This window comes from Convolutriloba macropyga, chromosome 9 (genome assembly GCF_964194025.1).
Source record: "Convolutriloba macropyga chromosome 9, txConMacr16.3, whole genome shotgun sequence".
Classification (NCBI taxonomy): Eukaryota; Metazoa; Xenacoelomorpha; order Acoela; family Convolutidae; genus Convolutriloba; species Convolutriloba macropyga.
The window spans coordinates 39,163,313-39,182,648 of NC_134476.1; the positions used below are offsets into that span (position 1 = coordinate 39,163,313).

At 35.6% G+C, this 19,336-nt stretch overlaps 1 protein-coding gene across 2 annotated transcripts in view; it reads left to right on the top strand.

The window, feature by feature from the left end:
- The window catches only part of LOC142345772 (uncharacterized), an 86,312-nt gene that overhangs the window by 17,969 nt on the left and 49,007 nt on the right, over positions 1-19,336 (top strand). For both annotated transcript variants that reach the window (XM_075398093.1, XM_075398094.1), the window contains exons 6-7: positions 3,770-4,075; positions 4,468-4,883. In XM_075398093.1, the coding sequence (XP_075254208.1) occupies positions 3,770-4,075; positions 4,468-4,883 (722 nt within the window). The remainder of the gene's footprint in view (positions 1-3,769; positions 4,076-4,467; positions 4,884-19,336) is intronic.

Below are 19,336 nucleotides of genomic sequence, written 5' to 3' on the forward strand. Positions count from 1 at the left end.
GTTTTTGTTCATACCGCTGTTTTTGAGAGAGCGAGAAATTGATGTGTGAAAAAGTTTTCTCTAAGCGAGCGAAATTTTTATGTTCACGTGCGGCATTTTAAAGCAATTTTTTTCATTTATTTTGGTTAAGAGGTTTGGTTAAGATTTTGTTTTAATTTTAGGCTGGTTTCGGTAGTGGTTTGAAGGTTTCTGGAAATTAATATGATTTTTATGATAAGTCGGAGGTTTTTAATGTAGTTTGCTGATTTTCGGGCTAATTTTTGCGTTTTTTTTTACGATTATTTTGTTTTACTGGCTCAAATGGGTATTGAAGAAACCCCTTCTACTTGAGCAATTTTTTGATAACAATTAGTTACAGTTTTGTGGGTCAGAATCATTTTTTGTTCAGAAAAATGGCGAAAATTGGAACTATTTTTCTTAATTTTTTTTTGCAGTTTTTCGTTTTTTTTTCTGTTTTTAGCTAGGTTTCTTTGCCTAATATGACTTGCCTATTGTTTTGCGAGCATCTGGATACCCTATTGGCTGAAGGGAATTTTTCTTTCGATTTATATGTTTCTGAAATATTAAAAAATTTAGTAACTTTTTCCAGGTTTTCAGTAAAAGGTGTTTTTAAGAGCTTTTTTTTCATAATTTTAGCCTTAAGTATTTTTTTCAAAATTCACATAAGTGGTTTTTGTAAGTACTAGTAGTTTTGATGAAGTTATTTTGGCAGAAATAGTTTTTCGGGATCTCAATTTATAACAAAATTTGATCAGATTTTTTATCATATTTAAACAGACTTGATTTTTTTGTTCTTACTTTTTTGTTTCATGACTTTGTTTCAAGATAATCATAAATTAGTGAAGGCACGTTTTGTTTAACGAGTTGTTGGATGGCGTTTAAGTGGATTTTCACTTCGAGTCGTTTCCGGAATTCTTCCGGCTATGTTTGTTTTTTAAGATCTGTTCACACATTTTCATGATTTTTGAAGTCAAATTGGAGTGGTGATTTTGGTCACGCCGAAACAGGAAATGGAGCGAAAAAGCGAGTGGTTTTGCGGCGTGAATTTTTTTTGCTCTAATTTTAAAGTTGAGTGAGAAAACGGTGTTTGAACAAAAATTCGGTTTCTCGGTAGTGGATTTTTGTTCACATGCGGCAATTTCACTCTGATTTTTACTGTTTTTTCGATTTTTTGGATAGGATTTTTTCTAAATAGTTTTTCCAATCCATTCACAGCTCATTCTGGACCTAGTTTTTTGTTAGAATCGAAATTACATATCTCACTAGTGGTTTTTTGTTCTTCTCTGTTTTTTTTGTTTTTTTTCATCTGATTTTTTTTAAATATGGTTTTCTCAATTCACTCATTGTCCGTTCTAGGTCTAGTTGTTTGTTAAGTCAATGAAAATTCTTTGAATTGTACGTCAGGACTTGTCCTGCTATGTTTTTCTACTTCGTTGAACTTTTTTTCGCTTTACCTTTTTGCCGCTTTTTCGACATTTTGCGTGAAATCTTTTTGACTTCTCTAGGCTAGTTTCACTCTTCTGTCATTCTGCTCAAAGTCCTTTTAAACAGCAGCTGCTCGGCAAAGCAATTCAAAATGAAGAGAGACAGTATAAAAAAATCAAAGTCAGAAATAGAAACGGGATAAACCCGTAAAGCCCATTTTTAGATGCCCGGTACTTGAACTTTTTTCTCATAAGTTTTAGTTACTATCTATAATGCTTATTGGTATTCATACTAGACCATGTAGCCTTTCATTGAGAGACAGGAGTACGTTGATCTACGAAATGACATCACAATAAATCGCACTTAAAAATGTTTTTGTACAACAATCAATTTCTGTTGATTAATTGCTCTCAAACGAAGTTTTGTAGCAATTATATTAATCCTGTCGGTCTTTTTTTATGCTATTTTTCGCTTGACCAATTTTTCGTCTGACGCTTTTGACTTTTCGTCCTCAAAAACGGGATAACCAGGTAGCGCCCAGCGGGCATTAAGTGGTCTTAGAGCCTTTTAGTTCTGTTTCAGCTCAAACAGTTTTGGAGTCTTATACTTATGGTGTGAACAGCGGTTCTTAGAGGTTGAAGACCCCCCCACCCCCAACCCCCCCCCCCACTGCTGACCCCCCCCCACTATTGCCCCCCACCGCCCTGTTGCCCCCCACCCCCCCCCCCACCCGACTGTCGCCACACCCATCGGCACCCCCGTGCACCCTCCCCCCACCCGTGGCTAGCTACTGACGAACAACCGCTAGCTAAAAACGCAAATTTATACTAATTTTCACAATTTTTTTCAAGATTTTTGAAAATTTTTTGCGGTTTTTTAAGTTTTTTCAGCCCTAGCAGCCCTAGGTGTCAAGGAATCCACTCTAGGATTTGATAATAGGTTATTGAGTAGTTTCTAGTGGTAATAGAATGGTTTCAACATTTCAACACTGAGAATTTTTTGCATTTTTTTGATAAATTTTGCAAATTTTTTCAATGTTTTTGTCGTTTTTTAGGTTTTTCCAGCCTCAAGAGCCAAGGAACTTCCTCGAGGGTTTAATAATAGGTTACTATGTAGTTTCTAGAAGTAATGGAATCATTTTCAAGATTTAAACATCACGAATTTTAGCCTTTTTTTGACAAAAATTGCTATATTTTTTAAAATTTTTTGACATATATTTTCTTTATTCAAGATTTTTCAGCCTCAGGGTTCAGACAATCTCCTGAAGGGTTTGATAATACGTTGCTGCATAGTTTCTAGTGGTAATAGAATGTTTTTCAACATTTGAACATCACGATTTTTAGCAATTGTTGGATAAAACTTGAATTTTTTTTCAAATTTTTCAAAATTTGTCATTATCTAAGTTCTTCCAGCCCCAAGAAACCTCGTATAGGCTTTGATAATAGGTTACTGAACAATTTTTATTGCGATAGAATAGTTTTGATTTTTTTAATATCACAAATTTTATCGATTTTTTAATAAAACTTACGATTTTTTCAATTTTTTTTTTTGAAATTTTTGTCATTTTATTTGCAGTTTTTGAGTCCTTTTTTGAGTTTAACGATTAATACTGGCCAACGAAGCTTTTTAAGTCTTGCAGATGGGTTACATGACAAAAATCCAGAGGCAAAAAATGTTCTTTGAACATTTTCGTCACTGCAAAATGTGGAAAGTTTTCTTCTGAATTTTGCACTTTCAGTTTTTTTATATGATTTAGTTACTAACAAGGCTAGAATCTCATGGAAAAAATTTCTAGCTCTCTCTTTCTCTGTGTGTGTGTTAGTTGGCGTTTCTTTCCTTCTCTTTCTCGCTCACGTTTTACCTCGCACTCTCTCTCTCTCTCTCCTTAACTCTTTTGTTGACTTCAGCGGCTGTTATGTGGCGTGATAATATCGTCTATTACCCTAGCCTCACGCCTCTTCAATCAAGCGAAAGCTAACCTCACTAAACAGTGGCTAGGTGCTGACAACCGCCCGCCGGTCGTTTGAGAGCAATTCGCCCGACGTTAGTCGGTTATGTTATTTTTCTTTCAATCCCAATAGAGTTATGGGAATAAACGGCGGCTATTTTCCGGCAATCTGCCGGGTATGTTTCAAACTTGACCAACTACATCAATGACAGTGAAGTGGTTGCAGGATCTCTTCTGTTTCGCTACCATCACAAAGACAAATCGTTTACGGTATGAGGTGTGGAAGCTCTTTTTGCTCACTAAACAGGTCTTCGAAAAGAGAAATTTCTGGCCTCAATATAAATTGTTTTGTTGATTTTTGTTATGGTGACCTGACAATTTTTTACTCGCATTTAGGCACAAGTTTGAAAGAGGCTGCCAATATTAACACTAGCATGATGGAACTTGGACGATGTCTGAAACAGTTGCGAGAGAAGCGAGAATTTGTCAATTTCCGCAACTCCAAATTGACCTACTTATTCCAGAATGTTCTGCAGGGTTCTGGAAGAGCTGTTATGATTGTGAATATTGCCCCTTGTGAGCATGTACTACAGGAGACAATGAATACGCTGAAGTTTGCGGCTGTGGCTCAAAAAGTGACGACAAATGCTGTTGCGGCGAGTGAGAAGCCGAAAATTAAAGCCAAGAGAAAATCGATGTCGAGTAAGTTATATTTCTTTGGGGCAATTATAAGATGGATTAAATAAAGCTGTGCACAGTAGAATTGCTGCCTGTTATAGTTTTCCTAGAATGCAGTTTATTAATAATCCCAAAAACGCTCGCCTCAAACTGATTGTGGTGGCAGCATTTGACAGCCTCCTTGAGAGTTCCGATCACGAACGGATTCGAAACCCTCCTCAGATATTTTTGTACCATAAATGTTTCTCTAGCCTATGCCCCCTTCTAAAATTGGTTGCCCCGCCTTAGGTTCGTCGACGTTATTCGGTTCATGTTTTTTCTGTGGAAACCTATTATTCATTGGGAGGGACATTTCTTCGTGTATTTTTCCCTACACTTGTTCAACATTCAGTCAGTTGTATACTGTTTGCTTTCAGAAAAAGCCGTGAAAAGCAGACTAAGTCAGATGTCCTCGAAGACTGCTAAGAGAAGTACACTGAAAGCTTCCTTGTCGGGAAAAGTGGCCAGTAAACTAAGTCTGAACACAACTAAATCAGCAAGTGGAAATTTGAAGTCATCAGGAGATAAACCCAATGACAGTCGAAGAATGTTGAATAGCAATTCTGATGCCGTCAAAGGAGTCAAGCGGCTGCAAGATTTGAATGAAGAGGACGATGAAAATGGTGATGACACTGGAATGGATTACGCAAGCAACGATGACGTCACAAATAGTGATGACGAAATGGAAAGTAGTGACGAAGAGGGGAGCACTGAGGATGGAAATGTTGAGGTCACTGAGGAAATCACTGAAAGTGACGAAGAAAAGATCATTCCGTTCCCAGATTACAAACGGGTGCGTATGATAATGGTTAATTTCGAGAGGTTTTGGTGTGTAAGAACAGCCCTCACCTTCTCACCCGGCTGTTAGAGCTTGTTTATTCCTCGAAGAGGAGTAGTGGAGAAGTTTCTGTTGTTAATCAATTTTATCAGCAAGAAATGAAACGCGTGAAAAAAATGGGAGTGGTTTGAGTGCCGCATAGAACGAAAGTGGTTTTTGTTCATACCGCTGTTTTTGAAGAGAGCGAGAATTTGAGGTGTGAAAATGTGACGTGCGGCGTTTAATGTGAGTTTTATGCTAATTTGGACGTATTTAGGTATTTTGCTAATTTTTAGTGAAATCTTTGCGATTTTTGTTTTGTTTTATTTCCTTAGTTGAGATTTGAAAAGACGATTGTTATTTACGGAGTTCTTAGCTGCCTAGAAAAAAAATTGTGAGTATAAAATATTTTCGAACAGCAATTTGAAAAAAATTGGAAAATTGTCAACTATGTTTAATTGCTCTCAAACGAAGTTGATTGGTCTGGTTGATTAATTGCTTTTGAACGAAGTTCATAGCAATTTTTGTAAACGTGTGTTTCTTTTTTTAATAGCCGCTCAGCGATAGCTGGGGCTATTTTTTGCCTTCTTTTCGTTTATCTGCTTTTTGTTCATTCGTTCATGCAATTTCAACTGATCTGCGTTTGTGACGTCATTTTTCGTTCCTAGTGGAGCAAGTTTTTTTGATGATTAAATTTTTGGTCACTTTTGACTTACCTCGCTCACAAAAATGACTTCCTCAATTTGAAATTGACTTTTATTTACTACAATTCAAAGAGATAAGGTCAAATGGGTGTGTGTCACTCTAAATGAAGGTTATTTGAGAGCAGCTGGTAGAGGCAGCAAAAACTTATACATATTTTGAATCGAAACATAACCTCAGCCCTCAATGAAAAGACGACTTTACACATTTTTATGATTTTTGAAGTCAAATTGCAGTAGTGATTTTAGTCACGCCGAAACAGGAAGTGGAGCGAAAAAGCGAGTGGTTTTGCGGCCTGAATTTTTTTTGCTATAAATTTAAAGTAGAGTGAGAAAACGGTGTTTGAACAAATATTCGCTTTCTCGCTAGAGGTTTTTTTGTTCACATGCGGCAATTTCACTTTGATTTTTACTGTTTTTTCGATTTTTTGGATCGCATTTTTTTCTAAATGGTTTTTTGCAATCCATGCATAGTCCGTTCTAGGTCTAGTTTTCTGTTTAGTCAATGAAAATTCTTTGAATTGTACGTCAGGAAGAGTCCTGCTATGTTTTTTTTATTTCGTCGTTCGTTTGGGTGATTAAGTTTTTGGTCACACTTGACTTACCTCACTCTCAAAAATGACTTCCTCACTTTGAAATTGACTTTATTTATTTTAATTCAAGGAGATCCGGTCAAATGTGTGTGTGTCACTCTAAATGAAGGTTATTAGAAAGCAGCTAATAGAGACAGCAAAATATACAGATTTTTCATCGAAATATAACATATCAGCCTTCAATGAAAAGACTATTTTTTTGGTCTGTCTTCACTGTTTTGGGACTGCAGATCTACGAAGCAATTGCGGCTATTTTCTGGCAATCTCCCAATTATGTTATGCAGAATTTTTGTTTGACTCTTGACTTTTCGAGTGACTTTTACGCCCTTGACTTTTTGAGTTTCGCGTGATCTAAAATTCTCTCTCTCACAATTCCAAGCGGCTGAACTCAATTGGCGGCAACTTAATAACAAAAGTCACATGAAAAGTGCGCCGAAAACTGGTACCTTTTTTCAATTTAAATCTTAATATTGGTATATGTTAACCTCTAATGTTATTTGAAGCCCATTATTGAACTTCCTGGTCCCATTTAGACCCCCCCCCCAACTGGAGCAGGCTGCAATTGATTAGAGCTCCCACTAGTTGTTTGAGAGCAATTCTTCGGACGTTAAGTCGGTTATGTTTGATCTGGTTGATTGCAGACTGATTGATCCGAAGTTAAGTACAAGCGAAGCAACTTCTCCTGGAAATCTTTCCATGAATGTGATCTCTCAAACGAACTTCGTAGCGTTTAGTTTCTGTTGATTTTTTTGTAATTGTCCGTATGTTCAATTTTTCGTCAGACTGAATTGACTTTCCGTTCTTCGAAACGGGGTGAACTTGAAAAGCCCATTTGCAGGGTGGAAAGTTTGATTACGGTGTTTTTGATCACCTCACTTTTTAATTGCTCTCAAACGAAGTTTTTAGCAATTATATTAGTCCTGTTGGTCTTTTTTAATGCGATTTTTTCGCTGGACCGGTTTTTTGTCTGACCCATTTGACTTTTCGTCCCTAAAACGGGATAAACAGGTGGCGCGCAGTGGGTTTTCAAGTTTTATGAGAGGCCCTTTGCCGGGTTTAGTAGTCCTTCAATTCCTAACTGTAGTGAAGCTACTGGGAAAGCCGTAGTATAAAGTTGAAATGTCATTTTTAAGAGTTTTTGAGCCCAAAATGTTTTAAATTTTCGTTTTTTTGTGATTTTTTGAATTTTTTTTTGGACCAGTCTAAAATTGAGGCTGGTTAAAGGATAAAGGTCTTTTGCCAAACTTAAGTGCTTTTTATGACCATTTTAAGAGCTATATATTTTGGTAATTCAAACAAAAACACGCAAATTTATACTTATTTTCACAATTTCAAATTTTTGTCATGTTTGAGTTTTTCAGCCCTAGGTGTCAAGGAATCTCCTCTAGGGTTTGATAATAGATTACTGCATAGCTTCAGAGGTAATGGAGTGGTCTTCAACGTTTTAGCATCACGAGTTTTAGCATTTTTTTGTTCAATTTCCAAGTTTTTCCAGACCCAGGGACCAAAAAACTTCCCTAAGGTTTTGATAATAAGTTACTGAAAAAAATTTTTTTGACCATGGAATAGTTCTCAACTGCTTAATATCACAAATTTAATCATTTTTGATAAAGCTTAGAATTTTTTTTCAAGTTTTTTGAAAGTTTTTGCCATTTTTTAGTTTTCTCCAGCCTCAATAAGAAATGAACTTCCTCTAGGGCTTAATGATAGGTTACTGTATAGTTTCTAGATGTAATAAAATGTATTTTCACATCACGAATCTTTAGCATTTATTTCAGAAAACTTGCAATTTTTTCCATTTTTTGACAATTGTCATTATTCAGGATTTTTCAGCCTCAGGGGTCAGAAAAGCTCCTTAAGGTTTTGATATTAATTTACTGAAAATTTTGTACTGCCATGGAATAGTTTTTTACGTTTCAATATTACAAATTTGAGCAATATTTTGATAACTTTTAATTTAGTTATTTGAAAATGTTTGACATTTTTTAGGTTTTCCAGCCTCAAGAGCCAAAGAACCTACTCTTGGGTTTGATAATAGGTTACTGCATAGTGTCTGGATGTAATGGAATGTTTTTAAAGATTTTAATGTCACGAATTTGAAAAAAATTGCAAATTTTTCAAGTTTATTTTTTTGCCGTACCAGGTACCTCATCCGGGGTTTGATAATAAGCTGCTGCATAGTTTCCAAAGTTAAGGGAATGGTTATCAATATATTAATGATTCGAGTTTTAGCAATCTTTTGATGAAATTAATTTTTCAAAAAATTATTATGTTCCGGGTTTATTGATCTTTATGAGCCCGTGAAACTATTTGAGACATGAAATAGGGATACTGGATAGTCTCTTGAGACAGTGAAATGGTTTTGAAGAAATTACTATCCTTAGTTTTTAGCAAAATTTTGTTAAAATTTGCAATTATTTCCAAAATTTTTGAATATTTATGTCCTTTTCTGAGTTTAACGATCATTTCTGGCCAACAAAACGTTTTAGGTTGTGTTGCAGATGGGTTACATGACAGAACTCCTGAGAAAAAAATGGTTTTGAGCTTTTTTCACTGTGAAATTTGGAAACTTTCTTTTTCACATTTTTTTCTATTTGATTTAATTAATAACAAGGCTAGAAAACTAGAAGTTGCAGAGTCGTTATCTCGTCATGGAAAATGTTCCTAGCTCTCTCTCTCTCTCTCTCTCCCTCTCTCTGTTGGTTGGGATTTCTTTCATTCTCTTTCTCGTTCAAGTTTTGTCTCTCGCACTCCCTCTCTCTCTCTCTCTCTCTCTCTCTCTCTCTCTCTCTCTCTCTCTCTCTCTTTCTTTAACTCTTTTGTTGATGCTGCCATTCAGCTGCTGTTAAGTGGCGTGACATCTATTATCCTCACCTCACGCCCCCTCAATAAAATTAAAGATCGCCTCACTAAACCGTGGGTAGCTACCGAGGAAGACAACCGCTCGTTGGTCGGTTGGGAGCAACTCGCCCGACGTCAGTGTCAGTGAGTTTTATTTATTTTTGCAGTTTGTCGTTTTTCTATGATCGTAGGAAAGTTTTTTTAAACCTATTACGACTTCCATTTTGTTCTGCAAGCATTCCAAAACTCTTGTTTGCCCTAAAAAATTTTCCTAAAAAAATTCTGTCAATTTGGCTTCTTTTTTCCTGTTTCAATTCCGATGTGCATCAAGCGCGTCAACGGCGGCTATTTTCCGGCAATCTGCCGGCTATGTTTTAATTTTTTTTTAGTTCAAGGTATTTTTTAGAGCTTATCTTAAATGAATTGACTTGAAATGATTTTTAATTGCTCTCGAACGAAGTTTGAAGCTTTACGGAAAATTTTTGCTTGATCGTTTTTTTCTAGAACACTCTTTCGGTGTAACTTCTCGACTGACTTTTTCACGCTTGACGTTTTTAATAGCCGCTCAGCGATAGCTTGGGCTATTTTTGGACTTCTCTTTGTTTTTTTTATTTCGTCGTCGCGATTTTTTTACGACCATATGACGTCACAACCACTTTAAATCTTCTTTTTGTTCATTGGTTCATGCAATTTCAACTGAAGTGCGTTCGTGACGTCATTTTTCGTTCTCAGTGGAGCGAGTTTTTTTGTTCATTTGGGTGATTAAATTTTTGGTCACTTTTGACATACCTCGCTCACAAAAATGACTAACTCACTTTGAAATTGACTTTTATTTACTTTAATTCAAAGAGATAAGGTAAAATGGGTGTGTGTCACTCTAAATGAAGGTTATTAGAGAGCAGCTACTAGAGGCAGCAAAAACTTACACAGATTTTTAATCAAAATATAACTTCAACCTTCAATTAAAAGACGATTTTTTTGGTCTATTTTACTGTTTTTTTGAGACTGCAGATCTACGAAGCTTTTGCGGCTATTTTCTGGCAATCTGCCAGCTTTGTTGATTATTGCTGAGATGTTTCAATTGCGCAGCATATAGAAAGCAAGTTTGTTGCTTAAATAATAGCCATTGTGAAATTGAAACTTGCATAGCACGTATAGCTTAGTGGTAAATGCTGACTGGTGCACGACTGGCATCCGGGAGATCGCGGGTTTGAACCCCTTTATAGTCAGAAGTTTTTGTTCATAAAAGTTTTGAAAGCCTAAGCACCCTTCTAAATGGATTGCCTCGCCAAGCGTTGCAGAGCAATTCGTCGGACATTTGTCGGTTTTTTTCATTTCTTATTAGTGGTTTTAGTAGGAAAGTTTTTTGAATTCGTAGTGTTTGGAATTCTTCTGCCCTTTTGTTTTCTTACTTCATCCAACAAAAATTTGTTTCACTTAACCTTAGTTTACAGCCTGTTCAACATTTTACTTCTCCGAGTGAAATCTTTTTACTTCTCTGGGCTAGTTTAATTCTTGGCTCGCTCTGATCAAAGCGATTTTAAACAGCAGTTGCCCAGCACAGCAATCTTAATTGAATGGAGTCAAAAAACGAAATCAATTAGAAACGGGATGAACCCGTTAAGCCTAGTTTTAGATCCACATAATTTAAAATTTGTTCTAAATAGTCTTAGTTACCATCTTTTATGCTTATTTTTATTCATACTAGTCACGGTATTTTCAATTAGAAACATGAATTTGTCCAACTACAAAATAAAATACATCAAAGTAGTTTGCCTGAAAAATATCTTTGTAAAAAATCAATGTTTTAAGTTTTTTGTTCTTTTAAACTCAATCGGGGATACGGAAATTAATGGTGGCTATTTTCTGGCAATCTGACGAATATGTTTGACCATGGTTGCAAAGACGGAAGCTGAGCAAAGCTACTCAGGTACTCTTGGTTTTCGGAAGCAAAGGTGAGAGTTGTTTTCTATTGGCTTTTTACAATTAGATGAGGAGTTGTGGTGATCTGCTGTTCTTACAACGCAAAAAAAATTAAGCAATGAACGCAAAAATAGTTGCGAAAAATTTTCTGTGCTGCGTTTTTAAAGCCTTCCAATAAGTGTTAAATCTAAGTATGTGGCCAAATGGCGTTTTCTTACATAAATTAGCAAGAAACTCTGGGAGAAGTTTTGACCATTTCAACTAAATATTGAAATTTTCGAGACAGTTCTGAACTTTTTGTCATTTGCTGGTTTGGACGCTTTTTCGACAAATTTTGCTCATCGAGTTTTAACAGACTATAAATAGACTACAGGGAGTTTCTGGCTGCGGAGCTATTATTGTCGTTCTTTTTAGGCGTTTTGATTCCATCAAGATTTTTATTATGATCATATGACTTCACGCTCACTTCAAATCAGTTTATGTTCATTGTCTCATGCAATTTGTAGGCCGAGTGGGTCAATTTCCACTATTCCTATAAATTGCTCTTGAACGAAGTTTATAGCAATTATTGTAAACGTGTGTGACTTTTTTACGCAAAATTTTTGCTTGACGGTTTTGACTTTTCGAGTGACTTTTACGCCCTTGACTTTTTGCGTTTGGCGTGATCTTAAGTTCTCTCTCAATCAAAATTTGAAGCAGCTGAACTCAATTGGTGGTAATTTAACGCTAAAAGTCAACTAAAAAGTTCGCCGAAACTGGTGCCATTTTTCACTTCAATTTTTAATAGTGGTATATGTTATCCTCTATTGTAGTTATTTGAAGCCCACTATTGACCTCCATTTAGGCTCCACCTCGCCCCCCCGCCCACTGAAGCAGGCTGCAATTGATTAGAGCTCCCACCAGTCGTTCGAGAGCAATTCTTCCGACGTTTAGTCGGTTATGTTTAGATTTAATCTTCTGTTAGTATGAGAGCATTTTTTTTGGTCACACGAGTTTTTGGTCTGTGATTTTTGTTTACTGATATCGGAGGAGATGAAGTCAATTGGGGATATTTAATTACAGTGGAAAGTTGGAGGGCAGCCGTATTTATCATAAGTAAATCAATTGAAGACCTAAGTAGTAGAAAACGATTATTTTATGGTATTTCAAGGCTAAAGGTCTACGCTATCTCAGCTGTTTCCTGGCAATCGGTTTCAGGTTTTTTTAAAAAGAATTGCGTGAGACTTTTTTGTGGCACTTTTTTTATGCTAGGGTCCAAAGAAGCATTTTCAGCCACTTTTTTAATAGCCGCACAGCGATAGCTGGGGCTATTATTGGCCTTCTCTTGGTTTTTTACAATTCAAAGAATTTGAATTGTATTGGGGCGCTGTCTTTTTTTTTAAGATCTGTTCACACATTTTCATGATTTTTGAAGTCAAATTGGAGTGGTGATTTTGGTCACGCCGAAACAGGAAATGGAGCGAAAAAGCAAGTGGTTTTGCGGCGTGAATTTTTTTCGCTCTAATTTTAAAGTAGAGTGCGAAAACGGTGTTTGAACAAAAATTCGGTTTCTCCGTAGTGGTTTTTTGTTCACATGCGGCAATTTCACTTTGATTTTTACTGTTTTTTCAATTTTTTGGATCGGATTTTTTTGTAAATTGTTTTCCCAATCCAATTATAGTCTGTTCTCGGTCTAGTTTTCTGTTTAGTCAATGAAAATTCTTTGAATTGTACGTCAGGACTTGTCCTGCTATGTTTTTTTTTAAGGTCTGTTCACACATTTTCATGATTTTTGAAGTCAAATTGGAGTAGTGATTTTGGTCACGCCGAAACAGGAAATGGAGCGAAAAAGCGAGTGGTTTTGCGGCGTGAAATTTTTTCGCTCTAATTTTAGAGTAGAGTGAGAATACGGTGTTTGAACAAAAATTCGCTTTATCGGTAGTGGTTTTTTGTTCACATGCGGCAATTTCACTTTGATTTTTACTGTTTTTTCGATTTTTTGGATCGGATTTTTTTCTAAATGGTTTTTCCAAACCATTCATAGTCCGTTCTAGGTCTAGTTTTCTGTTTAGTCAATGAAAATTCTTTGAATTGTACGTCAGGACTTGTCCTGCTATGTTTTTTTTATTTCGTCGTCATGATTTTTGTTACGACCATATGACGTCACAGCCACTTTTTGTTCATTCGTTCATGCAATTTCAACTGAATTGCGTGTGTGACGTCATTTTTCGCTCTTAGTGGAGCGAGTTCTTTTGTTCATGCGCGTGATTAAATTTTTGGTCACACTTGACTTACCTCACTCTCAAAAATGACGTCCTCACTTTGAAATTGACTTTTATTTACTTTAATTCAAAGAGATAAGGTCAAATGGGTGTGTGTCACTCTAAATGAAGGTTATTTGAGATCAGCTAATAGAGGCAGCAATAACTTTAGAGATTTTTAATCAAAATATAACAGATCAGCCTTCAATGAAAAGACGATTTTTTTTGGTCTGTCTTTTTTACTGTTTTTTTTAGACTGCCGATCTATGAATCTATTGCGGCTATTTTCTGGCAATCTGCCAGCTATGTTCTTGTTCTTGCTTTTGTTTGTCGCTTATATATGCAACCAGATTTCTGCTAGCCTGCAACATGGATGTTCTGTAAAATTCAACAACAAATGGTTTTTCAAGACACATGTGTGAGACAAATTTAAAACGATTCACCTTATTGTCAAGTTTTCCTACGTGTTTTGGTGCCATTTTCAAAGTTTCGGAAATCATGTTTTCATTGATTTTTTTGGAGCTTGGTGCTGCGTTGATGCGTAAATTTAACCTAACCGAGTTTTGGTTTTGAAACTCGGTTAAATTACACAAATCGAATCGTGTAATGTGCCGCATTGCACTATTCGATTTGTGTCGAAAGGTCAAAGTGCGTTGCGTTCCATTTTTGCGTTGCGTTCCAAATTTTGGACACCTTTAAAACAATTGTTGTCTCATTAATAGCCGCCCTCATCTTCTCAGCCGGCTATTATAGCGCTCCTATTTTTTTTTTACTTCGTCGAATAAAAAAATGTTTCGCTTTACCTCATTTTGCCGCCTTTTCAACATTTTGCGTGAAATCTTTTTGACTTCTCTAGGCTAGTTTCTCTCTTCTCTCATTCTGCTAAAAGTGATTTTGAACATCAGTTGCTCAGCAAAGCAATTCAAAATGAACAGTCAGTATAAAAAATTGAAGTCAGAAATAGAAACGGGATAAACCCATAAAGCCCAATTTTAGATGCCCGCTATTTGAACGTCGGTCCTATAAGTATTAGTTACCTCTCTCTAACTAATGCTTATTGTTAATAGCCGCCCTCATCTTCTCAGCCGGCTATTATAGCGCTCCTATTTTTTTTTTTACTTCGTCGAATAAAAAAATGTTTCGCTTTACCTCATTTTGCCGCCTTTTCAACATTTTGCGTGAAATCTTTTTGACTTCTCTAGGCTAGTTTCTCTCTTCTCTCATTCTGCTAAAAGTGATTTTGAACATCAGTTGCGCAGCAAAGCAATTCAAAATGAACAGAGTCAGTATAAAAAATTGAAGTCAGAAGTAGAAACGGGATAAACCCATAAAGCCCAATTTTAGATGCCCGCTATTTGAACGTCGTTCCTATAAGTCTTATTTACCATCTCTAATGCTTATTGTTATTGATAGGAGCCCCTGTAGCCTCTCTCTAAGAAACAGAAGTATGTTCAACTACGAAATGCCTTCAAAATAAATCGGACTTAAAAAAATGTTTTTGTACAAAAATCTTTCTTTTTCAATATCTTCTGTTATTTCAATCCCAATCATGCTTATTGGAATCAACGGCGGCTATTTTCCGGCAATCTGCCGGGTATGTTTATTGATAGTAGCCCCTGTAGCCTCTCTCTAAGAAACAGAAATATGTTCAACTACGAAATGCCATCAAAATAAATCGGACTTAAAAAAATGTTTTTGTACGAAAATCTTTTTTTTTTCAATATCTTCTGTTATTTCAATCCCAGTCATGCTTATTGGAATCAACGGCGGCTATTTTCGGCAATCTGCCGGGTATGTTTTGCTTGTGTGGGGTTATTTCTCTCTCTCTCTCTCTCTAGCTCTAGTTTTTCAGTTTAACAAATTGTTTCTGTCTGTAATCTACGACAACGGGCTAATCTAATTGGCAGCAATTCTTGCCAAATTTTGGTATTGATCACTGTGAGGTAGCACAATTCTAACATGAGGAGTTTATAAATTGATCTAAACGAATTTTTTTGTAGTTTTAAATAATAGCCAAGTCATCTTTTTAGCCTTATATTATAGCGCTCCTGTTTTATACTGCTGTTTTTTAAATCCAAGATTTGAAATGCATTGTTCGCCGCGACGTAATAAATTAGCCGCGACCTAATAGTTAGGCTATTATTGGTCTCTTCATTGGTCTTTCATAATTATTATGGTGTTTTATATTAAGTCGAGCATTATGATGCTGTCATTTGCATTTCGAGGCTTTGTTGAGATGTGATTTTACTTGAGTATATTTTAGCATTTTTGTCATTCTTGAAACTTTTAACATTCCAAGTGGGTGTTTGGATTGAATTACATGTATTTATTTGCTCTCAATCGAAATTCTGGCAATTATATTAAAACTGCTTTTCTTTTATTTATGCGATTGTTCGCGCTATCAACTTTTCCTCTGATTAATAGCTGCCGTCAGTCTCTCAAGCGGCTTTTATTTAGGTGCTCTCCTTTTGACAATTCAAAGAAATTGAATTGTATTGGGGCGCTGTCTTTTTTTTAAGATCTGTTCACACGTTTTCATGATTTTTGAAGTCAAATTGGAGTAGTGATCTTGGTCACGCCGAAAAAGGAAGTGGAGCGATTGGTTTTGCGGCGTGAAATTTTTCCGCTCTATTTTGAAAGTAGAGTGAGAAAACGGTGTTTGAACAAAATTTCGCTTTCTCGCTAGATGTTTTTTGTTCACATGCGGCAATTTCGCTGTGATTTTTACTGTGTTGTTTTCGATTCTTTGAATAGGATTTTTTCTAAATGGTTTTCCCAATCCATTCATAGTTCATTCTAGTCCTTGTTTATTGTTTGAACTAAATTTCCATTTCTCGCTAGTGGTTTTTTTGTTCACATGTGGCATTTTGACATTGATTATCTGTTTTTTTATCTGATATTTTTTAGAAATGATTTTCCAATTCACTCATAGTCTTTTCTAGTTTAGTTTTTTGTTTAGTCAGTGAAAATTTTTTGAATTGTACGTCACGACTTGTCCTGCTATGGTTTTTAAATCGGTCTACCTTTTGATCACGTTTTTCGTTTTACTTAAGTAACAATTTTCACGTTTGACTTTTGACTTAACTCACTCACTGTTTCAAATAAATGGATTCTAAAATCTTTCACGCAGTGAATTACGCAATGTAGCGAATATGGTCAATGTCAAAAGAGAAAAATAAAAAGAAACGTTTAGACCAATGAAGCCCAGTCATTAAGTCATAGTGCATTAAGTTATCAAAGTTCATTAGAGCGATTGCTAGCTGATATTAGTATCAAGCTTAATATCCTTCAATTTAGAAGCTGAAGTAATTATAGGTTTAAAATATAACTGAAACTGCTCTCTGATTTAGAACAATTTTTGAAGCTTGGAATAAGATGTTGTCAATTTCTATCTCTTTCTTGCTTTTTCTGTTTCAATCCCGATGTGCGTCTAGCGCTTCAACGGCGACTATTTTCTGGCAATCTGCCAGCTATGTTTTTTTGTTTGACCATCTGACTTTTGTTCTCAAAATCAAGATAACAGGTCAAGCATGGAGGACGTTAAGTTCTCATTGCTTTACATTCGTTAGTCTCTAAGTCTAAGTTCTCCTTAGTCTCTAAGTATGCGATTCACCGAAACTATTTAAGAGACATAATTTCAAGTTGGGAAGGGCCGTTTTTCTCCCTCCACTCCACCTCATTGCACATTTAACCTCAATCCATAAAATGACTCACTTAGTAAACTTAAATTTAAAAAACAAACTATTTGAAATTCAGTAAAAGTCTGCCAAGCTATATCAATATAGGAAACTATTGCTTCGAAGTAATTGGTGTTTCAAGTTTTTTTGAAAATAAGGATAGAGTTAAACGTCGGAATCTCATTTTTCAAATAGCTTTTTTGTCTTTATGGTCTTTTCAACTAGGGGTCTCAAGTGTGTATTTCAATTGATATTTTCCAATAAATTACCGGCTTATTTTCCAATAATCTGCCGGTTTATAAGAGAAGTTCGCAAGTTTGGAAAATGACTTCAAGATGTTGAAACCTGCGAAATTTGTGTAAAGCTCAAAAGCATCAAGTCAGTGTGCAACTTAACTAGCGTTTTTTATTTTAAAATAGGTATGATTGGCCGAAGATTTTATACTGCTATTTTTTAAATCCAAGATTTGAAATGCATTGTTCGCCGCGACGTAATGAATTAGCCGAGACCGAATAGTTAGGCTATTATTGGTCTCTTCATTGGTCTTTCATAACTATTATGGTGTTTTATATTAAGTCTAGCATTATGAAGCTGTCATTTTCATTTCGAGGCTTTGTTGAGATGTTGTGATTTTACTTGGGTATTTTTTAGCATTTTTGTCATTCTCGAAACTTTTAACATTCCAAGTGGGTGTTTGGATTGAATTACATGTAATTATTTGCTCTCAATCGAAATTCTGGCAATTTTATTAAACCTGCTTTTCTTTTATTTATGCGATTGTTGGCGCTATCAACTTTTAGTTTGATTAATAGCTGCCGTCAGCCTCTCAAACGGCTTTTATTTAGGCGCTCTCCTTTTTACAATTCAAAGAATCTGAATTGTATTGGGGCGCTGTCTTTTTTTAACATCTGTTCACTCATTTTCTTTGATTTTTGAAGTCAAATTGGAGTAGTGATTTTGGTCACGCCGAAACAGGAAGTGGGGCGAGTGGTTTTGCGGCGTGAAATTTTTCCGCTCTATTTTGAAAGTAGAGTGAGGAAACGGTGTTTGAACGAAATTTCGCTTTCTCGCTAGTTGTTTTGTGTTCACATGCGGCAATTTCGCTGTGATTTTTACTGTTTTTTTCGATTTTTTGAATCGGATTTTTTCTAAATTGTTTTCCCAATCCATTCATAGTTCATTCTAGTCCTTGTTTTTTGTTTGAACTAAATTTCCATTTCTCGCTAGTGGTTTTCTGTTCACATGGGGCATTTTGACATTTATTTTCTGTTTTTTCTATCTGAGATTTATTAGAAATGATTTTTCAATTCACTCTTAGTCTTTCCTAGTTTTTTGTTTAGTCAATGAAAATTTTTTGAATTGTACGTCACGACTTGTCCTGCTATTGTTTTTAATTCGGTCTGCCTTTTGATCACGTTTTTCGTTTCACTTAAGTCACGATTTTCACGTTTGACTTTTGACTTAACTCACTCACTGTTTCAAATAAATGGATTCTAAATTCTTTCACGCAGTGAATTTCGCCATGTAGTGAATATGGTCAATGTCAAATGAGAAAAATAAAAAACGTTTAGACCAATAAAGCCCGGTCATTAAGTCATAGTGCATTAGGTTATCAAAGTTCAGTAGAGCGATTGCTAGCTGATATTTGTATCAAGCTTAATATCCATCAATATAGAAGCTGAAGTAAATATAGGTTTAAAATCTAACTGAAACTGCTCTCTGATTTAGAACAATTTTTGAAGCTTGGAAAAAGATGTTGCCAATTTCTCTCTTTTTTGCTTTTTCTGTTTCAATCCCGATGTGCGTCTAGCGCTTCAACGGCGACTATTTTCTGGCACTCTGCCAGCTATGTTTTCTTGTTTGACCATCTGACTTTTGTTCTCGAAATCAAGATAACAGGTCAAGCACTGAGGACGTTAAGTTCTCATTGCTTTACATTCGTTAGTCTCTAAGTCTAAGTTCTCATTAGTCTCTAAGTATGCGATTCAACGAAACTGTTTAAGAGACATATTTTCAAGTCGGGAAGGGCCGTTTTTCTCCCTCCACTCCACCTCATTGCACACTTAACCTCAATCCATAAAATGACTCACTTAGTAAATTTAAATTTAAAAAACAAACTATTTGAAATTTAGTAAAAGTCTGCCAATCTATATCAATATAGGAAACTATTGCTTCGAAGTCATTGGTGTTTCAAGTTTGTTTGAAAGAAAGGATAGAATTAAACGTCTGAATCTCATTTTTCAAATTGCATTTTTTTAATCTTTATGGTCTTTTCAACTAGGGGTCTCAAGTGTGTGTTTTAATTGATATTTTCCAATAAATTACAGGTTTATTTTCCAATAATCTGCCGGTTTATAAGAGAAATTCTCAAGTTTGGAGGATGACTTCAAGATGTTGAAACCTGTGAAAGTTGTGTAAAGCTCAAGAGCATCAAGTCAGTGTGCAATTTAACTA